The 20,907-nt window shown below is 55.9% G+C and overlaps 2 protein-coding genes across 2 annotated transcripts; both read right to left on the bottom strand.

Annotated features, from left to right (window-relative positions):
• Nucleotides 1–6,342: 6,342 nt before the first annotated feature.
• Nucleotides 6,343–7,986, bottom strand: LOC116799803 (cornifin alpha-like). The gene is made up of 2 exons (XM_032713184.1): nt 7,899–7,986; nt 6,343–6,849 (listed from the first exon to the last, which is right to left on the bottom strand). The coding sequence occupies exons 1-2, from the start codon at nt 7,950–7,952 to the stop codon at nt 6,343–6,345; spliced, it is 561 nt and encodes a 186-aa protein (XP_032569075.1). The 5' UTR covers nt 7,953–7,986.
• Nucleotides 7,987–13,006: 5,020 nt separating this feature from the next.
• LOC116799607 (keratin-associated protein 10-4-like) lies at nt 13,007–16,189 on the bottom strand. The gene is made up of 6 exons (XM_032712854.1): nt 15,942–16,189; nt 15,120–15,857; nt 14,766–14,990; nt 13,875–14,246; nt 13,524–13,781; nt 13,007–13,316 (listed from the first exon to the last, which is right to left on the bottom strand). The coding sequence occupies exons 1-6, from the start codon at nt 16,187–16,189 to the stop codon at nt 13,007–13,009; spliced, it is 2,151 nt and encodes a 716-aa protein (XP_032568745.1).
• Nucleotides 16,190–20,907: the final 4,718 nt, after the last annotated feature.

The raw sequence follows: 20,907 nt of genomic DNA on the forward strand, positions 1-20,907 counted from the left end.
GGCTCTCCAATCAGGACCTGGAAACTCGGGAATGGGTGACCCTGAGTCACAGAACCATGGAATGGTTTGGAATGGGAGGCTCCTTAAAGTCCCTCCAGTCCCACCCCCTGCCATGGGCAGGGACACCTTCCTCTATCCCAGGTTGCTCCGACCTGACCTTGGACACTTCCAGGGATCCTGGGGCAGACAAAACTTCCCTGGGCAACCTGTGCCAGGGCCTCCCCCCCCTCCCAGGGAGGAGTTTATCCTTAATATCCCATCTCAACCACCTGTGTGTGTGTCTCTAAAGGCAATTTTTTGGCAGATAAAAGAGAAAGATAACAAACAACACGAGCAAAGTGACAATAAAAACATCAGGAAGCAAGTGATGAGGTTATTCATCGTTTTATTGCAGTGTGCCCCAAGTTAAGAGCAGGATAAAGCGGCCCCAGGATTTATTTATTTATTATTTTCCAGCGGAGGGTGAGCTAATCCCAGGTGATGAATTGCACCTCGTTGGAAAGCAATTGCTCCTTGCAAAGCTGAGGAGGCGGCTGCGGGGGGTTTGGAGCCCTTCCAGCGGCGCCAGCAGACAGGGAAGTTGGGAAAGGAGCGTTTGGAAACGGGGAATTTGCATTTGGAAAGGGGGAATTTGCATCTCCCGCGGCAGCTTCGGGGCCGTCGGGGCTACTTCTGCTTGGGGCAGCCCTGCTGCTGCTGCTGCTGCTGCTGGGGGAGGCTCTTCACGGGGCACTTGGGCTGCCCTTTGGGGGCCTGGCTTTGCTCCACACCCTTGGCAGGGGCCACACACTTCTCCTGGCACTGGGGAGGGAGGCACTGCTGCTGCTTCTGCTGGTGGGACGACATCCCTGCCGAGCCTGCAAGAAAAACCCCAGAGCCGGGGTGGTTCGTTTTCAATCCCCTCCACACACACACGTCTCCTTTTGGGATATCACGGTTTCAGGAGGTTCCTCAGCTCTGGCATCGACTCACCAGCCAAGAGGATGGGATTTTGAGGTTAATCCTCCCATCAAAACCACTCTGGGCAATAAATCCCTGAGGATGCTGCTCTCCAGCCCCGGTGAGGCCACTTTGCTGCATCTGCCCCTCAGTGACTTTTTTTTGGGCCCCCATCACACCCTCTGTGGGCTCTGCTGAGCCCTCAGAGAGGAACTGCACATAAAGTGAGTGCCAGAGGGAAGGTCCAGCCTAACAGAGCCTGGCTCCAGCCTAACAGAGCCTGGCTCCAAGCAGGGAAGTGGCTGCGGGAGCTGAGGAGGAGACAAACAGCAAGTGGGGTTTTCCTTCATTCCCTCTGCTCAAAAAAATGTTTGCTGGACATTTCAACTCAGACAAGCACAGAAGAAATGCAGGTTTGAAGGCAAACTCGCTTGGCTCAAGGAGAACCCCTTCAGAGCAGGGGTTGAAACTGTTTAAAGAGGAGCAGAAAACTGGGGAGAGCTCAGTGCTGTGAGTTCTGGAAGCAGGAGATCGTTGGGGAACAGCCCCCTTTGGCAACAAGCACGTCCCTGCTCAGGTCAGTGGGAGCCTCAGAGCAGGAGCTGCATCTCTGGCCACTAAATTTGGGTGAACTGAGAGGATTTTATACAGAAAAGTGGAACTCAGAGCCCTGGGAATCCAGGAGACTGATCAGATGCAAAAGCAGCTTCCCACGGGTGCCAACTGCTGGCAGCTGATCCCCAACCCCTGCTGGTTACCCACAGGCTTCTTATCAGCCTGGGGGAAATTCAGAGGGTTGGCAAGGGGGTTCTGGGCCCAAAGAGGCAGCAAACCACCGTTTGGAACCTCAGAAAGCCTCCAAACCCCGTCCCGTGCCTCTCACCTGCCGGGGGAAAACCTGGAGCTGGGACTGGAGGGACAAAACAAGGACAAACCACCCCCATCCCAAAGCCCCAGAACCACCCCCTGAGCGGCCAGGGAGGACTCACCTGGTGTCTCACCTGGTGTCTCCTGCTCTGGGAGGGAAGGAGAAGCCACTGGAGGTGAGGAGCTGCCCCGGCAGGAGGGTTTTATACCCTCCCAGGAGCTGATGACAACAGATTAACTCGATGACCAGAATCTTTCACAACCAGAACCTGCCCCGCTCCCACCTCCGTGCTCCTGGACCACAGTCAAGGCCTGGGAAGGATTCCTCCTCTTCCAGCTGCGGGGGATTTGTTGTTTTTAATGCCAGGCACACCCAGGCTGATAATCACGGGCTAATTTATTAATAATTCCCCTCGTCCCTGTCCTGGGCACGGATCCCACGGCTCTGTGGGGCTGGGACACAGCTCACGTCCTCTCCAGAGGGAGCAGAACGTGGTCACACAAAACTCAGGGGATAAGTTATCTGTGACCACAGCACAGATGCCCAGAAACCTGAGTGGGGTGGGGGAACCCCTGTGCCAGCCCCTGGCAAGGGCAGCAGGTCCATCTTTGGCCTCCTGTGCTTCTGGATTTTGCTGTTGCCCTTCTCCGGTTTCCTCCCCCCAAAAAGGGGGAATAAAACGCTTCATAAAGCCAAGAAATTAGAAATCTTTCCCCTGGTTTTTTCCTTGCACTTTACTGTGGTTTTTCACTGCACTAACTTCATTTTTAATTAATTGAATTCTTTTTTCCCAAACCCTGGGTTTGGGCAGGATTTCTTTTTTTTTTCTGAGGATGGATCCACGTTGCAGAAAAATGTGGATTCCCTGGAGATTTTTCCAAGGAAGGGACAGAGAAAATGTTCCATCTGAAGCCTTGGCTTTGCTGGAAAAGGAACCCTTGATTGTTCCCACCAACAATCCTTGGCTGTTCCCACCATCAATCCTTGATTGTTTTTACCAACAGTCCTTGGTCATTCCCACCAACAATCCTTGGTCATTCCCACCAACAATCCTTGGTTGTTCCCACCAAAAATCCTTGACTGTTCCCACCAAAAATCCTTGGCTGTTCCCACCAAAAATCCTTGATTGTTCCCACCAAAAATCCTTGGCTATTCCCACCAAAAATCCTTGATTGTTCCCACCAACAATCCTTGGCTATTCCCACCAACAATCCTTGATTGTTCCCACCAAAAATCCTTGATTGTTCCCACCACCAATCCTTGGCTATTCCCACCAACAATCCTTGATTGTTCCCACCAAAAATCCTTGATTGTTCCCACCACCAATCCTTGGCTATTCCCACCAACAATCCTTGATTGTTCCCACCAAAAATCCTTGATTGTTCCCACCACCAATCCTTGGCTATTCCCACCAACAGTCCTTGATTGTTCCCACCAAAAATCCTTGATTGTTCCCACCAAAAATCCTTGATTTTTCCCACCAAAAATCCTTGATTTTTCCCACCAAAAATCCTTGGCTATTCCCACCAACAATCCTTGATTGTTCCCACCAACAATCCTTGCTTGTTCCCACCACCAACCCTTGGCTGTTCCCACCACCAACCCTCCCCACCCATCCAGCCCCCGGTGTTGGACACATCCCCATCAGCTCCCTGACCCTCTCCAGGCTGACAGGGATGAAGTGGCACCAGTTTGCTGCAGATATCCCGGGAATCTGAGCAATGCCCAGAGCTGCCCAGGGCTGCCCAGGAGGGAAGTGTGTGTCAGGGCTTTTGGAACAACCTGGATGAGCTCAAGCCAACAGGAGCCTCCTGCCACCTCCTCCGGGGTTTCCAGAGCCTGCCTGGGATTCCTGTGCCTGCTGCAGCGGAGAGGGAGAAGAGAAAAACTTTATTTGGTCGTTTTTTCCTTGCACTTCACAGCAGCTTTTCACCGAAGCAGCTTCATTTGTGGTGAATCCAACCCCTTTTCCCCAAGCCCTGGCTCTGACCTGCTGGAGCTGCAGCACAACTTCCCGGGTTTATTCCAGGGATGGATCCACAAAAATGTTCATCCCCTGGAGATTTTTTTTTTTTTCCCGAGGCAGGAGCTGAGGAAATGTTTCATCAGCTGCTGGATGTGGCTGGAGATGCTCAGAATTCAGGCCCAGGTGACTCACCTGTGGGATGGAGCTGCACGTGACTCCCTGGCCAGGACCTTTTCCGTGCCTGAAACTGGGCACTGCTGTGGCATCAGCAGGTCACTGGTGAGGCAGAATTGGCAGAATTCCCGGGGGACCCCCGGGGTTTGTGTTCCACAGCAGGAATTAGGGGAGCACATCCTTCATTTGAACCTCTGCTCCCCCTCCTCCCTCCCTCCCTCCTGCCCGGGCTGTGTCAGGAGCAGGGGTGGGTTGTTTGCCTTCCCCAGCCCTGGTTTTTTTTCCCCTCTCATTATTGGTGTCACCTCTCTGGTGTCGACAGACGGGGCCCGGAGAGGAATCTGCTGTTAAATTCCACGCAAGGGCTCATTAGCAGCTCGTTTGGTAACAGCCTCTGCACACACCTAAATATAACTCTTTTCTTCTACAGATTAGAGATTCCCCACCCCTGCCCTAATGACACGGTGGCTGGGGAGCGACTCTGCACGGCCCAGACCTGGCCAGAGGTTGAACGAGTCACCCGGGAGGACAATGGGAGCTTTATCCCCCAAATTCGGGCTTTCAAAGGGTTTCACGCCCCTCCAGACAATGGGCCTCCTTTAGCTCCAAAGTTACGACAAATAAAGGTGTATTTAAAGCCCAGTAAAATGTTATTGCTCCTGCCAGGTGTTAATGAACCCCAAACTCCAACCCCTCTCTCCCTCAGGGAGGTGATTCCTGCTCGTGGGCAGATAATGGGCAGAGACAGGAGTGAGACCTTCCAAAGCCCCCCAAAGGACCTGCAGGTCCTGGCAGCAAAACTGCAAACTCGGGGCTCAGGCCTGTTTCTGAACCACAAAAAGGTTCCTCTCCTGAAGCCAAATCTCCTTTTTTCTATATTTGGCCAGTGGGGATGGTGGGAAGAGTCCATCCGACCCACCACCTTTGTCCAAGCCAGGATTTTTTAAAGGAATAATTAAAATTCCAGCCCAGAACATTCAATTCCTTCTTGCTTGAATTCGAGGCTTTGTGCTGGTTAAATTCACCTTTTAACAGTTTCTAAGCTTTGCCTCCAAAATCCTGAGATATAAATACCAAATTTCGGTCATTAATAAAGACGAAAATTAAATTTTCTATCATTATTTTCATGCATCTATCAGAAAAGCACTGGCTAGGTGATGTTTTCCTTCTAGAATTAGAAGATAATTGCTCCACACTAAAATGCTGTTTGCAGCAGGCACAAAACCCTGCCCAGGCACAAAACCCTGCCCAGGGACAAAACCCTGCCCAGGGACAAAACCCTGCCCAGGGACAGCAGCTTTTTGAAAATGAAAACTGAGGGAAGATGCTCCTGGGCCTGAGGACGTGGAGATGAAAAGAAGGACAGAAGACACAGGATGCCATCAATAGGCAGTTTTTATTGCTGAACACAGACACTACAAGAGGAAGGACATAAAGGAGAAGGGAAGAGCAAAAGAGGAGACATCTTCCACCAGCAGCTGCTGACAGCACAACCACAGCTGGACATCTTGGAGAGAAAAACCACAGCTGGACATCTTGGAGAGAAAAACCACAGCTGGACACCTGGGACAGAAAAACCACAGCTGGACATCTGGGACAGCACAACCACAGCTGGACATCTTGGAGAGAAAAACCATGGCTAAACATCTTGACCAACACAACCATGGCTAAATATCTTGGACAGAAAACCCATGGCTGGACATCTTGGACAGAAAAACCAAGGCTGGACATCTTGGCCAACACAACCCCAGCTGAACATCTTGGACAGAAAACCCATGGCTCAGTAATTTTTCCAGCACAACCATGGCTAAATATCTTGGATAGAAAAACCACGGCTCAGTAATTTTCCAGCACAACCATGGCTGGACATCTTGGACAGAAAAATCATGGCTCAACAGCTTTTCCAGCACAACCATGGCTCAATAATTTTCCAGCACAACCATGGCTCAATAATTTTCCAGCACAATCATGGCTAAATATCTTGGACAGAAAAACCACGGCTGAACTTCTTTTCCAGCCCAACCATGGCTGGACATCTTGGGCAGCACAACCAGGGCTCAATAATTTTCCAGTCCAACCATGGCTCAATAATTTTCCAGCCCAACCATGGCTGGACATCTTGGGCAGCACAACCAGGGCTCAATAATTTTCCAGCCCAACCATGGCCGAACATCTTCCCAAGACGCCCAAAGGTCCAACATCGTCCAACTGCAGCCCCCAAAACCAGCAGAGGTGCTGGGGCAGCAGGGGCAGAAGTGTCACAGGAGGGAAAGGGCAGAAACACTCGGAGAGGACATTTCCCAAGGCAAAGGCCCTGGGGTGGGCAGGGCAGGAGAGGTCTCGGAGCGTGGCCGGGGGTCTGTAGCCGGGTTGTCCGTTCCGGGGGGCTCAGGGCTCAGCAGGGCCGGGAGCAGACGGGCTCCAGGCACACGGTGTCGCAGGACTCCACGCACTTGGTGCTGCAAACCTCCACGCAGGGGCCCTGGCAGGGCTCGGGGCACTTGGTGGGGCACTGGGGGGCACAGGGCTGGGCGCAGACGTCCACGCACTGCGGGGCACAGGACTGGGCGCAGACGTCCACGCACTGAGGGGCACAGACGTCCACGCACTGGGGGGCACAGGGCTGGGCACAGACATCCACGCACTGGGTGCCGCAGGAGGTGCTGCACTGGGTGGCACAGGGCTCCACGCACTGGGTGCCGCAGGAGGAGCTGCACTGGGTGGCACAGGGGGCCTGGCAAACCTCCACGCACTGCGCCGGGCACGGCTCGGGGCACACGGCCTGGCACGGCTCCACCACCCGCTTCACCCCCTTCTGCAGGCAGATGGGAGGGGGCAGGCAGGGCTGCTTGCACTGCTCGTAGTAGGACATCCTTCCCGGGGGGGGCACCGACAGGCACAGCTGCAAAGAGACACAAAAAATCAGGATACTGAGAGTTTTCCCCCCCTCCGGGCGCCGATTCCCGGCGTGGGGGACTGTCTGTGGTCAGGGGGAGGGAAATATCGCCCGGGGGGGTGATTTCTGGGTTCAGATTTGGGCAGTTAACGCTGCCAGGTCATTCCTGCCTTTCCTGGGAGCGCTCAAGAGTCACCCTTAGGGAGTCCAGGGCTGTCAGCTTTAGAGAATCCCCCAGAGTGAAACTTTGGAGCGACGTGAAAATGGTTCATTTCCTTGTTTTCTTAGTTGAACCAGGAATTTGTCCATTGTGGCTTCCTCAGGTCCTCACAGCCACCTGACCACGTCCCCCTGCGAGCAGACGTGGAGCTGCTGATGCCCGAAGACCACAAACTCAGCCATTATCCCATGAAACCATGGAATTGTGAAATGGCTTAGGTTGGAATGATCTTAAGGATCATCTCATTCCACCCCCTGCCATGGGCAGGGACACCCCCCACTAGCCCAGGTTAGCCCGGGCTGCAGACCCAGCCTGAGGATCCCCTGGATCGTGGGATGTCCCCGGAGTTGTCCCAGAATTCCCGGGCTCATCCTTTCCTGGGACAAGGGTTGGCCCAGAGGCTGCAGCTCCTGTTTCCAAATTATTTCCTCCTCTTGTCTTCTCCCAGGTGTCTCCTGCAGCTCTGCCTGCAGGAATTCTGCAGCTTCCTCCTTCCAGATGATTCCTCTTCCCACCCATCCCTTTTGAAGTGCCGGGAGTTACTCGGCAGCGTCCACTCATTTATTTCATTTCCAGACTTAATGAGGCACGAAAAAAATCAACCAAGATAGAAGAGGAGGGAGGATGAGAGACAACCAAGGCTTCTGAGGAGGCGACAGAACATTTGCAAGCTACTTAAGGCAGAGCAAACTCTAAAGAAGAGTGGGACATCCTCTCCCCGGTCCCGAGACAAATCCCAGAGGAGAAACCCCACGGGCAGAGCTCAGGAAAAACCTCCTCTTGGCCACAACAACCAACAGCACGTCACTCCCTGATAAACCCCAGAGAGACTCACCAGTCCACCCGTGCAGGTGAGCGAGGCAGGAGCCAAATGAAGTGGTGGGAGCATCCGAAGGCGAAGCTTTTATACGGCCCGAGCGGCGTCAGCTCCGGAAACGGGGCAGCCCAGGGGGATGGACACCCGACCACAAACAACCTCCCCGGGCTCCTCCTCCACGTGCTCGGCATATTTGCTCACATCCTAATTTTTGGATGGGAAACCCTCCTGCAGGAAGAGCATGTGATGCTGAGCAGGCTCCTCTCTCCCCTCCCCGAGTCAGGTGGCTCCCGCCGGGAATGAGGGTAGTTAAAAACCAGCAGGTGAGGAATTAATTGATTTGGTGCGAGGGGGTGTTTGTTCCCAGCCCCCTGATTTCCATAAACCTCTGGACGACGCCTTTGGGTTTTTCCCAGTGGTTGTTATTAGGGAAGACGGACAATTAATTTGATTTACTATGAGAAATGTCCCATCCCGATTCTCATGGAGAGGAGCAGCTGATTCCCCTCAGTGCTTCCACCAATTCCTGCTTCTTTGATACCTTTAAATCAGTTCATTCACCTAACCATTCCTCCCCATGGATTAACAACATCCATGCTTTGCCATTCCAACAGGGACACACCTGCAGTTACCCTGAGAACCTCATCAAACACCTCAAGGCAAAGGATCCCTCATTTTAAAGACATTTTTGGCTGCTAGAGGAGCGTGAAATGCTCCAGCTTAGGTGGGGTTCAGGCCCAGGATGCCACATTACCACACTGAAGGGGTTTGCTGGTAACAACTGGGCTCCACAGCGTGGAAAAAGACCTTTGTTTCCCCAAGATGTTCCCATCCCAGAGGTGGAATGTGCTCTCCAGGCCACCCTTAGCCCTGCCAAAAATGCCAGATGGGAGAAAAACCCAACCAGCCAACCCAACCTGACCCCTTCAGCATCCTGTTTACACTCCAGACCAGGAGTCCCCATGGAGAATTCCGGGAGCCAGCACCGGATCCTCTCCCCTGCTGACACGGAAAGCCTGGAATTCCTGCCCTGGGCCCACGTGAGCTGCGGGATTTGCTCCTGACGTTCCCCCAGTGGCACCTCAGGGGTGGCTCAGCCTTTCCACAGACTCAGCCCCCTCGTGCTGTTCCTCCTCCTCCTCCCCTCGAGGCTTCACCACCCCGAGGGGTTTTCAGGGATGGCAGGAATAAAACTGGGACTGGCAGAGTGTGGTTTGCTTGTCTCCAACACCTGATTCAGGGGTGGGGGAACACCCGTGGCTGCATCAAACAGGCTGAAAACCAAGCAGGGAACCAGCTTGGGTTTAGGGGTGGAATATTTAGGCAGATTAATCCCTTCCCCACCTTCTCCTCCTCGAGCTGCTGGGTGAGGAAATCGTCCTCCAGCACTTCCAGGTGCCCTCCCAGCAGCCTCCAGCAGTTTTCTCGCTGAGGAGCATCTCAAAGTCCTGCTTGAAGACCTCTTCGTGCTCTCCTTGGGCTCCAAAACCACCACGGGGGACCGGTCCCACCCCTCCCTTCCCACAGCGAGTTATTTGACACCCTGCTGTTACAAGAAATCCTCTTCTAAGGGGACACATAAATCCATCTGCCTTTGTAGCAGGTGGGAACATCAGAGGGCTGGATTATTACCCCTTAATTGACCCTTATTTGTGGGTCTCTATTCCGTTTGTGAGCAATCTGGTGCCTTGATGTCAGTGAGTCAGGACCCCACAGCAACACCCTTCGGTGGCCCTCAGCTGGTGGCCAGAGGTCGGTCTGGTGCTGCAGCAGAACTGCCCCCTGAGCACTGAATTCTGCTGCCCAGGAGCATTTTTTTTTCCTGAAAAACCCCACGAAACATCACACTGCCAACACTTCTGGCTCCCGAGAATCCAAGGAGCTCTTTGTGTTTCACCACCAGGAGCTACCCAAGGTGGAGGCACTTTTCTATCAGGGGAAAAAAAAACAACCAACCTATTTCATGAACTGCTGAACAATTGGCTTTAAAATAGGGTCCATCTGGGTTTTACACAGCCCTTGGTTTGCCCCAGAGCCTCCTGCAGGAGTTTTCCTGCTCTGTAGCATCAGCAAAGACTTCCAAGATCATCCAGTCCAACCTTTGATCCATCCCCACCTTGGCCCCAGCCCAGAGCACTCAGTGCCACATCCAGTCCTCCCCTGGGCACCTCCAGGGCTGGGGACTCCCCCACCTCCCTGGGCAGCCCCTGCCAAGGCCTGAACACCCTTTCCAGGAGGAAATTCCTCCTCCTGGCCAACCTGACCCTCCCCTGGCACAGCTTGAGGCCGTTCCCCTTCCTCCTGTCCCTTGTTCCCTGGGAGCAGAGCCCGACCCCTTCCCGGCTCCCCCCTCCTGTCAGGGAATTCCAGAGCCAGAAGGTCCCCCCTGAGCCTCCTTTTCTCCGGGATGAGCCCCCCCAGCTCCCTCAGGAATTCTCCAGCTCCTTCCCCAGCTCCCTGCCCTTCCCTGGACACTCTCCAGCCCCTCCGTGTCCCTCTTGCTGTTGTTGCCCAGGGCTCACATTTCGCTGAAAAAGCCTTTTCACAGGAATCTGGGGTCCTCCCCATTTCCTCAGCCCTCCCAGCCCACTCTCCTGCACCTGCCTGCAATTAAATCCTATAATCTGGGGCTTCCTCACACCCCACTTTCCCCTGTCACCCTTCCCCGCCAGGGCAGGGTGGGAGGGTGTGATCCAGCACAATTCCAGCTGGGGCAGGTGATCCAGCACAATTCCAGCTGGTGGAATTGTGTCCAGCCTTCCCCTGGCTCTGGGAATAGCTGGGATGCCAGGGGGCTGAGTGTGGGGTGCCCTTGGCCTCACATGAGCACGAGTGGCTCACCTGTGGCTCACCTGCCCCCTGCCCCAGGGACTGGTTGCTCAGGGAATGAGCTCATCCCTCCTGGGGATGAGGATGAGGAGCCCCAGCCCGGCCCCATCCACCCCTTTTCCTGTTTACTGGGGCAGGTGAGTGCTCAGGCAGGAATGATAAACGAGCACCTGGATAATTAAACCTCGGGAAGAGGAACTAACTGTGGTCAGGGAAAAATTCCTCGGCTCTTTTATGCTTCGCCTTCGGACTCCCAGAGAGATTTGCTTTGATTTCCTTGGTGTTTTGGGAAGGAAATCCGGTTTTCCGTGGGATTTTCTTGTATTTTACTGGATAAAGGTGTTTTGATCTCTGAGGAAAACCTTTCAGAGCTCAGAGCACGTGGCCTGACAGAACAAGAACTGTGATTCCACCACTTTTTCTCACTCTGCAATTTTCTCCTCCCTGTTGCAAAGTTCCATGGGTGTCGTTTGAACACCCAGGTGCTGATCCAGGGATCCCTGTTTCCCTGTTTCCCTTCCTCCAGCCCCACCTGGAAATGAAGTTTCAGCTCTCTGCAGAGCCGAGGTGAATTAAAATCTGAAGGATTAAATATCATGCAAACACCAAGCCATGAGAAGGGAAAAATCTTATCTGGGTGCCATTTTTCCCACCTGCAGTTCCTTTATTCCCAGAGGGTTCTTCCATTCGATTTGGCAGCAGGAGAAAAGGAAATTGTTGCCTACACAGAACCTTTTAGTGAGTTTTAAAGGAGTTCTGGGGTAAAATTAAACCTGCACGGGGAGAATTTGTGGGGTTTTTTAATGCAGGTTTGCCCCAACCTGCTGAGAGAGGAGGATGGAAACAGAAGAACTGTGGGGGTGGGATGGTTTGTGTGAGGCCAAATGTCCCCAAACCACGTCCCTTGGGTGGGATTTGTCACTTCCCACTCTCGGCTGGCTCCTCTTCCCGAGGTGAGACGGTGACAATTCCGGAGGAGTCACCAGCCCTGTGCCCCGGGGTGTCCTCAAAGAAGGAGCCGGTGGGTGCTGCCAGACGGGCACACCCTTGTCTGCCGCCTCCCCCGCGCTCCTGTCGCTCCTCCCTCCAGCATTCCAGGAGGGATTTGCTCACCCAAACCCTGCCCTGGCCCATCTCCCTGCCTGGAAACCTGCGGAGCACAAAACCTGCAGAGCACAAAACCTGCGGAGCACAAAACCTGCGGAGCACAACCTCCCTCTGTAACAGGGAGGAGCTTTGGAGCCCCTGAGGATGTTCCTGACTCCCGGGTGAACAGTTTTCCAGGAGATCTGAGGCCGAGGAGGAAGTGCTGGGAGCTCTGGAGCACTTTGGGAACCCACCTTTGGGGTTCCAGAGCCTTTCCTAACCCACGGGGGGGGGTTTCCTCGGGATGTGCAGCACCCCCTGTCCCAGCAGTGAGCTGGGATATTTGGGATATCTGGGATATCTGGGATATCAGGCACTGAGCTCTGCTCTGGGGGGACCAGGGACAGGACCCAGGGAGTGGCTGGAGCTGTGCCAGGGTAGGGTCAGGTTGGATTTTAGGAAAAGGTTCTTCCCCCAGAGGATGGTTTGTTGGGCACTGCCCAGGCTCCCCAGGGCAGTGGGCACAGCCCCAAGGCTGCCAGAGCTCCAGGAGCATTTCCAAAAGCTCTCAGGGCTGTGGTGGGATTTTGGGATGTCCTGTGCAGGGCCAGGAGCTGGACTTGGATGATCCATGTGGGTCCCTTCCAACTCGGGATGTTCCTTGATTCTCTCATCCCAGGGGGGTCTCAGGTCTCCAGCCGCTGCCTTAGACCTTTCCAAGCATTCCAGAGGGAGCTGCCACTCTGCAGATATCGGGATTTTAGGAAGAAATCAAAAGGATAAAACAGGAGTCCGGGGCAACACAGCAGTGAAGGGAACACTGGGGTGGTGCCGAGATCGTTTGTTTTATTCGCACATGGAGAGGAGAAGGTGACAAAGGAGCAACAAACAAGGACATTCCTCCACCAAGATCAGCGCAAGGAGGAGTTACAGACTCTTTCTCCCAGGAAATGTTCCCGGGGGCACAGAAATCGCTCGGTTACATGTACAGGGAAAGGCACTTTGTTGAGGTAAACACGGCAGGAACGGGGCAGAACATCAGGAAAAGCAGCGGAGGATTTTCTGCTCCCGGAGCAGGGAGGGCACCGGGAAAACAAGGACGTGAGGGAGAGGTCCAGGGATTTACAAACCTCTGTCAGTCCTCAGCCTTTGGAGACCCCCCAGTGGCTCTGCAGGGCGGGGTCTCCTCAGGATCCCACCCAGGAGCCCCCTCAGAGCCCCCGGAATTTGCGGGAGCGGAGGGGGCAGCGCTGGCCACAGGCGGGGCAGGCCTGGGGGACACAGGGGGTGGCACAGGACACCTGGGTGACACAGGGGGTGGCACAGGACTCCACGCACTTGGTGACGGCCTGGATGCCCCCAGGGCAGGGATCCACACACCTGGGGGCACAGCTGGGCACGCAGCAGGGATCCTGGCATGTGGTCACACACTTGGTCACCTCCTGGCAGCAGGGATCCACACAGGTTGTGGTGCATTTGGTCACCTCCTGGCAGCAGGGATCTACACACCTGGTGGTGCATCTGGTCACACAACAGGGATCCTGGCACGTGGTGACACACTTGGTCACCTCCTGGCAGCAGGGATCCACACACCTGGTGGTGCATCTGGTCACACAACAGGGATCCTGGCACGTGGTGACACACTTGGTCACCTCCTGGCAGCAGGGATCCACACACCTGGTGGTGCATCTGGTCACACAACAGGGATCCTGGCACGTGGTGGTGCACTTGGTCACCTCCTTGCAACAGGGATCCACACAGGTTGTGGTGCACTTGGTCACCTCCTGGCAGCACGGATCTTGACAAGTGGTGATGCACTTGGTCACCTCCTGGCAGCAGGGATCCTGGCACGTGGTGACACACTTGGTCACCTCCTGGCAGCAGGGATCCTGGCACGTGGTGACACACTTGGTCACCTCCTGGCAGCAGGGATCCTGGCACGTGGTGGTGCATTTGGTCACCTCCTGGCAGCAGGGATCCACACATCTGCTGGTGCACTGGGTCACTTTGCAGCAGCAGCAGGGAGGGACACACCTGGGGGTGCATCTGGTCACGTATCCACAGCAGGGATCCACACACCTGGTGGTGCACTTGGTCACCTCCTGGCAACAGGGATCCACACAGCTGGTGATGCACTTGGTCACCTCCTGGCAACAGGGATCTTGGCATGTGGTGATGCACTTGGTCACATCCTGACAGCAGGGATCTTGACATGTGGTGATGCATTTGGTCACGTCCTGGCAACAGGGATCCACACACCTGGTGATGTACTTGGTCACCTCCTGGCAACACGGATCTTGGCATCTGGTGATGCACTTGGTCACCTCCTGGCAGCAGGGATCCACACACCTGGTGATGGATTTGGTCACCTCCTGGCAGCAGGGATCCACACACTGAGTGGTGCACTTGGTCACAGGTCGACAGCAGGGATCCACACACCTGGTGGCACATCTGGTCACACAGCAGGGATCCTGGCACGTGGTGATGCTCTTGGTCACCCTCTCACAGCAGGGATCCACACACCTCGTGCTGTGCTTGGTGACTTTTTTGCAACAAGGATCCACACCCCTGCTGCTGCACTTGGCCCCTTTCTTGCAGCAGGGATCTCCACACTTGGGAGAGCACTTGCTCGTTTTCTTGCAGCGGGGATCCACATACTTGGAAGAGCACTTGGACACTTTCTTGCAGTAGCAGGGATCCACACACCTGGTGGTGCACCTGGTCACACAGCAGGGATCTGGGCATCTGGTGGTGCATCTGGTCACCTCCTGGCAGCAGGGATCCACACACCGGGTGGCACAGCTGGTCACACAGCAGGGATCCTGGCACGTGGTGACACACTTGGTCACCTCCTGGCAGCAGGGATCCACACAGGTGGTGATGCACTTGGTCACCCCCTGGCAGCAGGGATCCACACACCGGGTGGTGCATCTGGTCACACAACAGGGATCTTGGCATCTGGGGGGGCACTTGGTCACCTCCTGGCAACAGGGATCCACACAGGTTGTGGTGCACTTGGTCACCTCCCTGCAACACGGATCTTGGCACGTGGTGATGCACTTGGTCACCTCCCTGCAACATGGATCCACACACGTGGTGATGCATTTGGTCACCTCCCTGCAACAGGGATCCACACACTTAGTAGTGCACTTGGTCACCTCCTGGCAGCAGGGATCTACACACCTGGTGGTGCATCTGGTCACACAACAGGGATCCTGGCATCTGGTGATGCACTTGGTCACTTCCTTGCAACAGGGATCTTGACACGTGGTGGTGCACTTGGTCACTTCTTGACAACAGGGATCCACACAGGTTGTGGTGCACTTGGTTACTTCCTTGCAACAGGGATCCACACAGGTTGTGGTGCACTTGGTCACCTCCTTGCAGCAGGGATCCACACACGTGGTGGTGCACTTGGTCACCTCCTTGCAACAGGGATCTTGACATGTGGTGACACACTTGGTCACCTCCTTGCAACAGGGATCTTGACATGTGGTGACACACTTGGTCACCTCCTTGCAACAGGGATCTTGACATGTGGTGACACACTTGGTCACTTCCTTGCAACAGGGATCTTGACACGTGGTGACACACTTGGTCACTTCCTTGCAACATGGATCTTGACACGTGGTGACACACTTGGTCACCTCCCTGCAACATGGATCTTGACATGTGGTGGTGCACTTGGTCACTTCCTTGCAACAGGGATCCACACATGTAGTGGTCACACACTTGGTCACCTCCTGGCAGCAGGGATCCACACATGTGGTGGTGCATTTGGTCACCTCCTTGCAGCAGGGATCCACACACGTGGTGGTGCATTTGGTCACCTCCTTGCAACAGGGATCCACACAGGTAGTGGTGCATTTGGTCACCTCCTTGCAACAGGGATCTTGGCATGTGGTGGTGCATTTGGTCACCTCCTGGCAGCAGGGATCTTGGCATGTGGTGGTGCACTTGGTCACCTCCTGGCAGCAGGGATCCACACACGTCGTGGTGCACTTGGTCACCTCCTGGCAGCAGGACTCCTGGCACGTGGTCCCTTGGGAGCAGCAGGGATCCCTACAGGTGGTGCTGCAGCTGGTCACCCCCTGGCAGCAGGGAGGGACCCCCGAGGACACGGCGAGGCCGCAGGGACCCCCACACCCCGCAGGCTGTGCCAGCCCCAGCCCGCCCAGCTTCACGTAGGTGGTGCTGCCCTGGGGCACGGTGGTGTAGCAGCAGCAGGGGGGATTCCTGCAGGGATTCCCGCGGGGAGGCAAACAGAGGCTCTGCTGGAAGCTGCAGGCGGTGCCACGGGGATCCGGGCGGGTTTTCACCGGGAAGCTCCTCACCAGGACGGCGGGGGGGGGGATGCAGAGCTGGGCCGTGGGGCAACCGCTGGGGCGACGCATCTCGGAGGGGAGGGGGGAGGCTGGAAGCAGGAGAGGAACAAATCCTGTGAGGAACGGGCAGTCAGCCCTCCCGGGGCTGTTTCACACCCAGAGCTAAACCACCCCTTCTCCAGAGGAACCCTGAGCTGGGGAAAACAGCCTGGGACCCACAGCAGGGAATGAACTCCCCCTGTTAAATCATGTTGGGCGAGTTTGTGGCTGCTCTCAAACCACTTCTCAGGGCGGGAAAGAAAAGTTCCTTGGGCTCAGCCGGGTTATCCTGCAAGGTCTGAAGACACAGCAACAACCCCCAGCCACCCACGGGCCCCCTTGGTTTGGGATTCATCTCTGGCTTTGCTTCCCTGTTTCCACCCAAAAAGGAGGCGACTCGGGTTCTGACCTCACCCTGTCCAGGCTCAGCCCCTGAGCCAGAGGAGGGACTGGGGGTCCCATCCTGGAAAACTTCCACAGGGAAAGGACCCCACAGCTCCCAGTACAGCTGCTTTCCCAGCTCTCCCACAGAAGTCCTGGCTCTTCTCCCCCAGACTCCCTTCCAGGCACAGCTTCCCCTCCCAGCCCGAAAGTCTCCACTTCTTATCTCCCCTCCCACTTTTCCCCTTTGAAGTCCTAATGTTGCCTTTTGATCTCTCCCAAGCCCAACAATTTCCTGGTTAGAACAGGGGAGCAAAGTCATCAGGGAGGGAGAGAGAGAGAGGCTGGTCCACTCTCGGACACATCTTGATGGAGAAAGAGCAAAACACGCAGCAAGTGAAGCCTGGTGGAAGATGGAATTAACGTTTACCCCCAGCTCAGCTGCTGGATAAACCCCCCCAACACAAATCTCACCGACCAGAAGCACCTCAGAGTCTTTTTAAGTTGCTCCTGCCACACTTGGAGCTGAAATAACCCCGAGCACTCCGTGACTGCCCAGCAAACCCAGCGAGACTTACCCAGTTCAGCACCAGCAAAGACCCAAATGAAACCCCACAGGTTTGAGGGACTCGACAATATGGATCCTTTTATACGATTCCGGCGTCCGTGGCTCCGGAAGTGAGACACCTCAGGGGTATGGAAATCCAATTTTTTAATAATCCGGACCTGTTCCACCTCCAGTCCTTCAATTACTCTGCCTCCATTATAATTTTTAATGCTGCCCAGGTGGGACACTATGACTGCTGGAATTCCCCATCCACGCATTTCCTACGGAGGGGAGGGAAGCAAGGAGCCGATGATCCAGCCTGGAAACAATCCCCCCCCCCTCGGGATTAAACTTTGCTTGGATAAAAGTTATTTGGGGGCATTTTCTTGCCCCTCCTGAGGCAGCCCCACAGGACTCTGGAATCTTGTTCTCCTCTGCTGTGGGAGTTCCCTCATTCTTCCCAGACACACGAGATTCCTCCACCTGAGAGTTTTGTTCCTAAAAAATCTGGTCACAGTTTCCCTCGTTGCAAACTTGCAGCCAGTGCCTCTCCCCTCATCCCTGGGGATTCCTGGGAAGAGCCTCCCCATTAATACCTGTCAGGCAGCTGCAAGGATCACCCCCAAACCTTTTCCAGAGGGAGCAAATCCTTCAGCCTCTCCCAGCCCATCTTCTCCTCCAGGTCTCTGGAAAAACCTCGGTGGGCTCCCCTGGGCTCACTCCAGAGATTCCAGATTCTGTTGGGATCTCTCTGGTGCTGTGGGACCCAAACTGGGCACGGCATCCAGGCCTGGTCCCACAGGAGCCAGATGAGGGGGAGCACTCACACCTCACACCCCCCCCATGATTGTTGGGTTTTTGGGACATGAGAGGCCACGTGGGAGCACCCAAATTTCCTGGGCAGCTCCAGAACATCCCTTCTCCTCCACCGAGGGCAGCGTGGCAGCACAACCAGAATCCACGGAATCCCTGAGGTTGGAAAAGCCCTCCAAGAACATCCAGTCTCCCCCTGTGCCCCATCCCCACCGTGGCCCCAGCCCAGAGCACTCAGTGCCACAGCCAGTCCTTCCCTGGGCACCTCCAGGGATGGGGACTCCCCCACCTCCCTGGGCAGCCCCTGCCAAGGCCTGAACACCCTTTCCAGGAGGAAATTCCTCCTGATTTCCAACCTGACCCTCCCCTGGCACAGCTCGAGGCCGTTCCCTCTTGTCCTGTGTCATTACCTGGGAGCAGAGCCCGACCCCTTCCCGGCTCCCCCCTCCTGTCAGGGAATTCCAGAGCCAGCAGGTCCCCCCTGAGCCTCCTTTTCTCTGGGATGAGCCCCCCCAGCTCCCTCAGGAGTTCTCCAGACCCTTCCCCAGCTCCCTTCCCTTCCCTGGACATGCTCCAACCCCTCCCTGTCCCTCCTGCCCTGAGGAGCTCAGCCCTGGGGGCAGCACTGGGTGTTCCCTCCCTGGTGCCCAGCACAGAGGGACACAACCCCTGCCCTGCTCCCGTGCCCACAACTCCTTGGGATCCAACCACTGCTTGGGGTTTTGGCCTCTGGGCACCGAAAGCTCCACATTTGTGAGGATCTTCAGCGTCACTTTGGCTCCTTCCAGGGCTCCTCCTGCCGTGGCCCCTCGGGGGTGAGGGGGGATGAGCCCTCTGTGTTTGGGGCTCTGCCCACCCTGGCCCTGGCAGTGCCTTGGTGGTTTGCTGGGCCCGTCTCTGGGGTGGAGGAGGTGACACCAAGTGAGTGTCCCCGGTGGGAGATGGTGAACGGGGTGGAACTGGGACAGTCTGTACCTTCCTACCTCCCACAGCTCCTGTTCCTGCCTGAGAATCCCTCTTTATCAGAGGGAGCCGACCGGTGGAGAGCCCTGGGAGGGATCAAAGGCTCTGAAACCTCCCTCCCTCCTCGCTGCAAAGCAGCCTGAAGTCACCCGGTGACACAACATCAGACCAGTATTTCTGGCACCCAGAAGTGAGGGAATGTTTCACCTGGAGACCAAGGTGTGTCCCTGTGTCTGCTCTTCCCCCTCTGAGGGTGCGTGTCCAGTGCAGAGATTTTGGGTTATAAAGCAGAAACAGACAAATCTGGGATCTGTGACCACCCGGGCTGACAGTTCCCCGCCGACACAGGGATGGGGTTTGGTGGAATTCGGCCGGTTTTGGTGAACCAGAGGGATGAGAAGGGGGTTGTTGCTCCTTCCATCACCCACCTGCTCCTCAGTGATGCACCTGCACGAGGACAAAGGCAGTGGAGACGTTGTTTGACTCAGAACTTCGGGAGCAAACACAAACCCCCCCGAGACAGGGGATGACACGAGAGTTTCCAGCAGCACCGTGTCCCAAGGGGACAGGGGCAGGGACAGAAGGAGGTCAGACGTGGCTAAAAATAAAAGAATCCCCCAAATCCCACATCCCATCCTGTCTCTAATGGACCCCATGAGGTGTTTGTTGGGCTGGAGGGTGTTTGACCATCACCCCAAAACCGCCCCGTGACCGCCTGAGAGCGGGCCGGGAGTCCACTCATTTCCCAAATTCCTCTGAGGGGCCACGTGGATTCCCAAGCCAGCCCAGCTCCCTCCAGGTCGTGCTCCAGCCACGGAAACAGGCGGCTTCCATTAAAAATAATTAGTCAAATAATCCATCACGGGGCAGAGGCGGAGCGAGGCCGGATTTGGGACGGGGAACCCGTCTGGGTGCCTGGGGCTCCTCAGCTCCCAAGGCCAGAGGACACAGCAGGCACATCCCAGCTCCAAGGTCTGATCCCCAGCTGGGTAAGTTCCTTTGGGGTCCCGCAGGTCCCAGCCTAGTGCTGCTCCTAATTTCCCACCGCTGAAAGAGATTCCCGGGAAAGGGGAATTTCTTGGCTCCCAACCTCCTTGGGGAGAAGGGTTTCGAGGAGCACCAACCTTCCTCCCTGCTGGCTCTGCTGGAGTTCCCGTGGATGCTCCTCAAAACGCTTCCTCTTGCCCCAGCGCCGGGTTGAGAGGGAGAAAAACCCCCTCTGGCCCAAACTGCTCTGCCCCTTGGGATCTGCCCGAGCAGGGAAGTGGCTGCAGCATCTCTGGAGTGCCAGGTAAGCGAGTCCAGCCTCGTGGGGAACCTGCACAACTGCACCTTGCTCTCACCTGTCCGGCCTGTCGCTGCTTTCAGTCACGGCAGGGGCAGGACAGGGACGGCTGCACCCCTGGGGATCCCCAGCAAAGGAGCTCCAGGACAAGGAGGAACCACCTGGAGGAGAGAAGGGATTATCTTGACACTCATAAGCCTGAAAATGGGGCTCGAATCCGCTGCTCTCCCAAGAAAACGTCGTTGAAGCCATTTGGCTGCAGATGGACACTGAAAGGAAAAGCTGCTGTTGGAAGTTTTCACGGGAAAACAACAGAACCACCCGAGTTTTGCTGAATGTCTGAGGTTTGGGGGGGAACAGTCACGGAATTGCCCTTTTCCTTTCAGCTCCCCTGAGGTGTGGAAGGATGAGCTCCCCGTGCCCGCTGCCCTGCCCACCCCCCTGCACTGCCCAGCCCGGCCCCTGCCCCGAGCTGGACCCTGCCCTGGGCACCCCCTCCTGCCCCCAGCTCACCTCCCAGGTGGGTCCCTGCCCCTGCCAGGGGACAGAGCTTCGCCCTCAGGTGTGGGTTCAGGTGTGGGTTCAGGTGTGGGTGCCCTGTGGTGCTTCCTTGGCACTCCCCTGGAGGAGGTTGGGGCTGGACACGGGGAAGAATTCCCTCCTGGGAAGGGTGCTCAGGCACGGGAAGGGGCTGCCCAGGAGGGTGGGGGAGTCCCCACCCCACCCCTGGAGGTGTCCAAGGCCGTGGCACTGAGTGCT

Source organism: Chiroxiphia lanceolata, chromosome 29 (assembly GCF_009829145.1).
Source record: "Chiroxiphia lanceolata isolate bChiLan1 chromosome 29, bChiLan1.pri, whole genome shotgun sequence".
Lineage (NCBI taxonomy): Eukaryota > Metazoa > Chordata > Aves > Passeriformes > Pipridae > Chiroxiphia > Chiroxiphia lanceolata.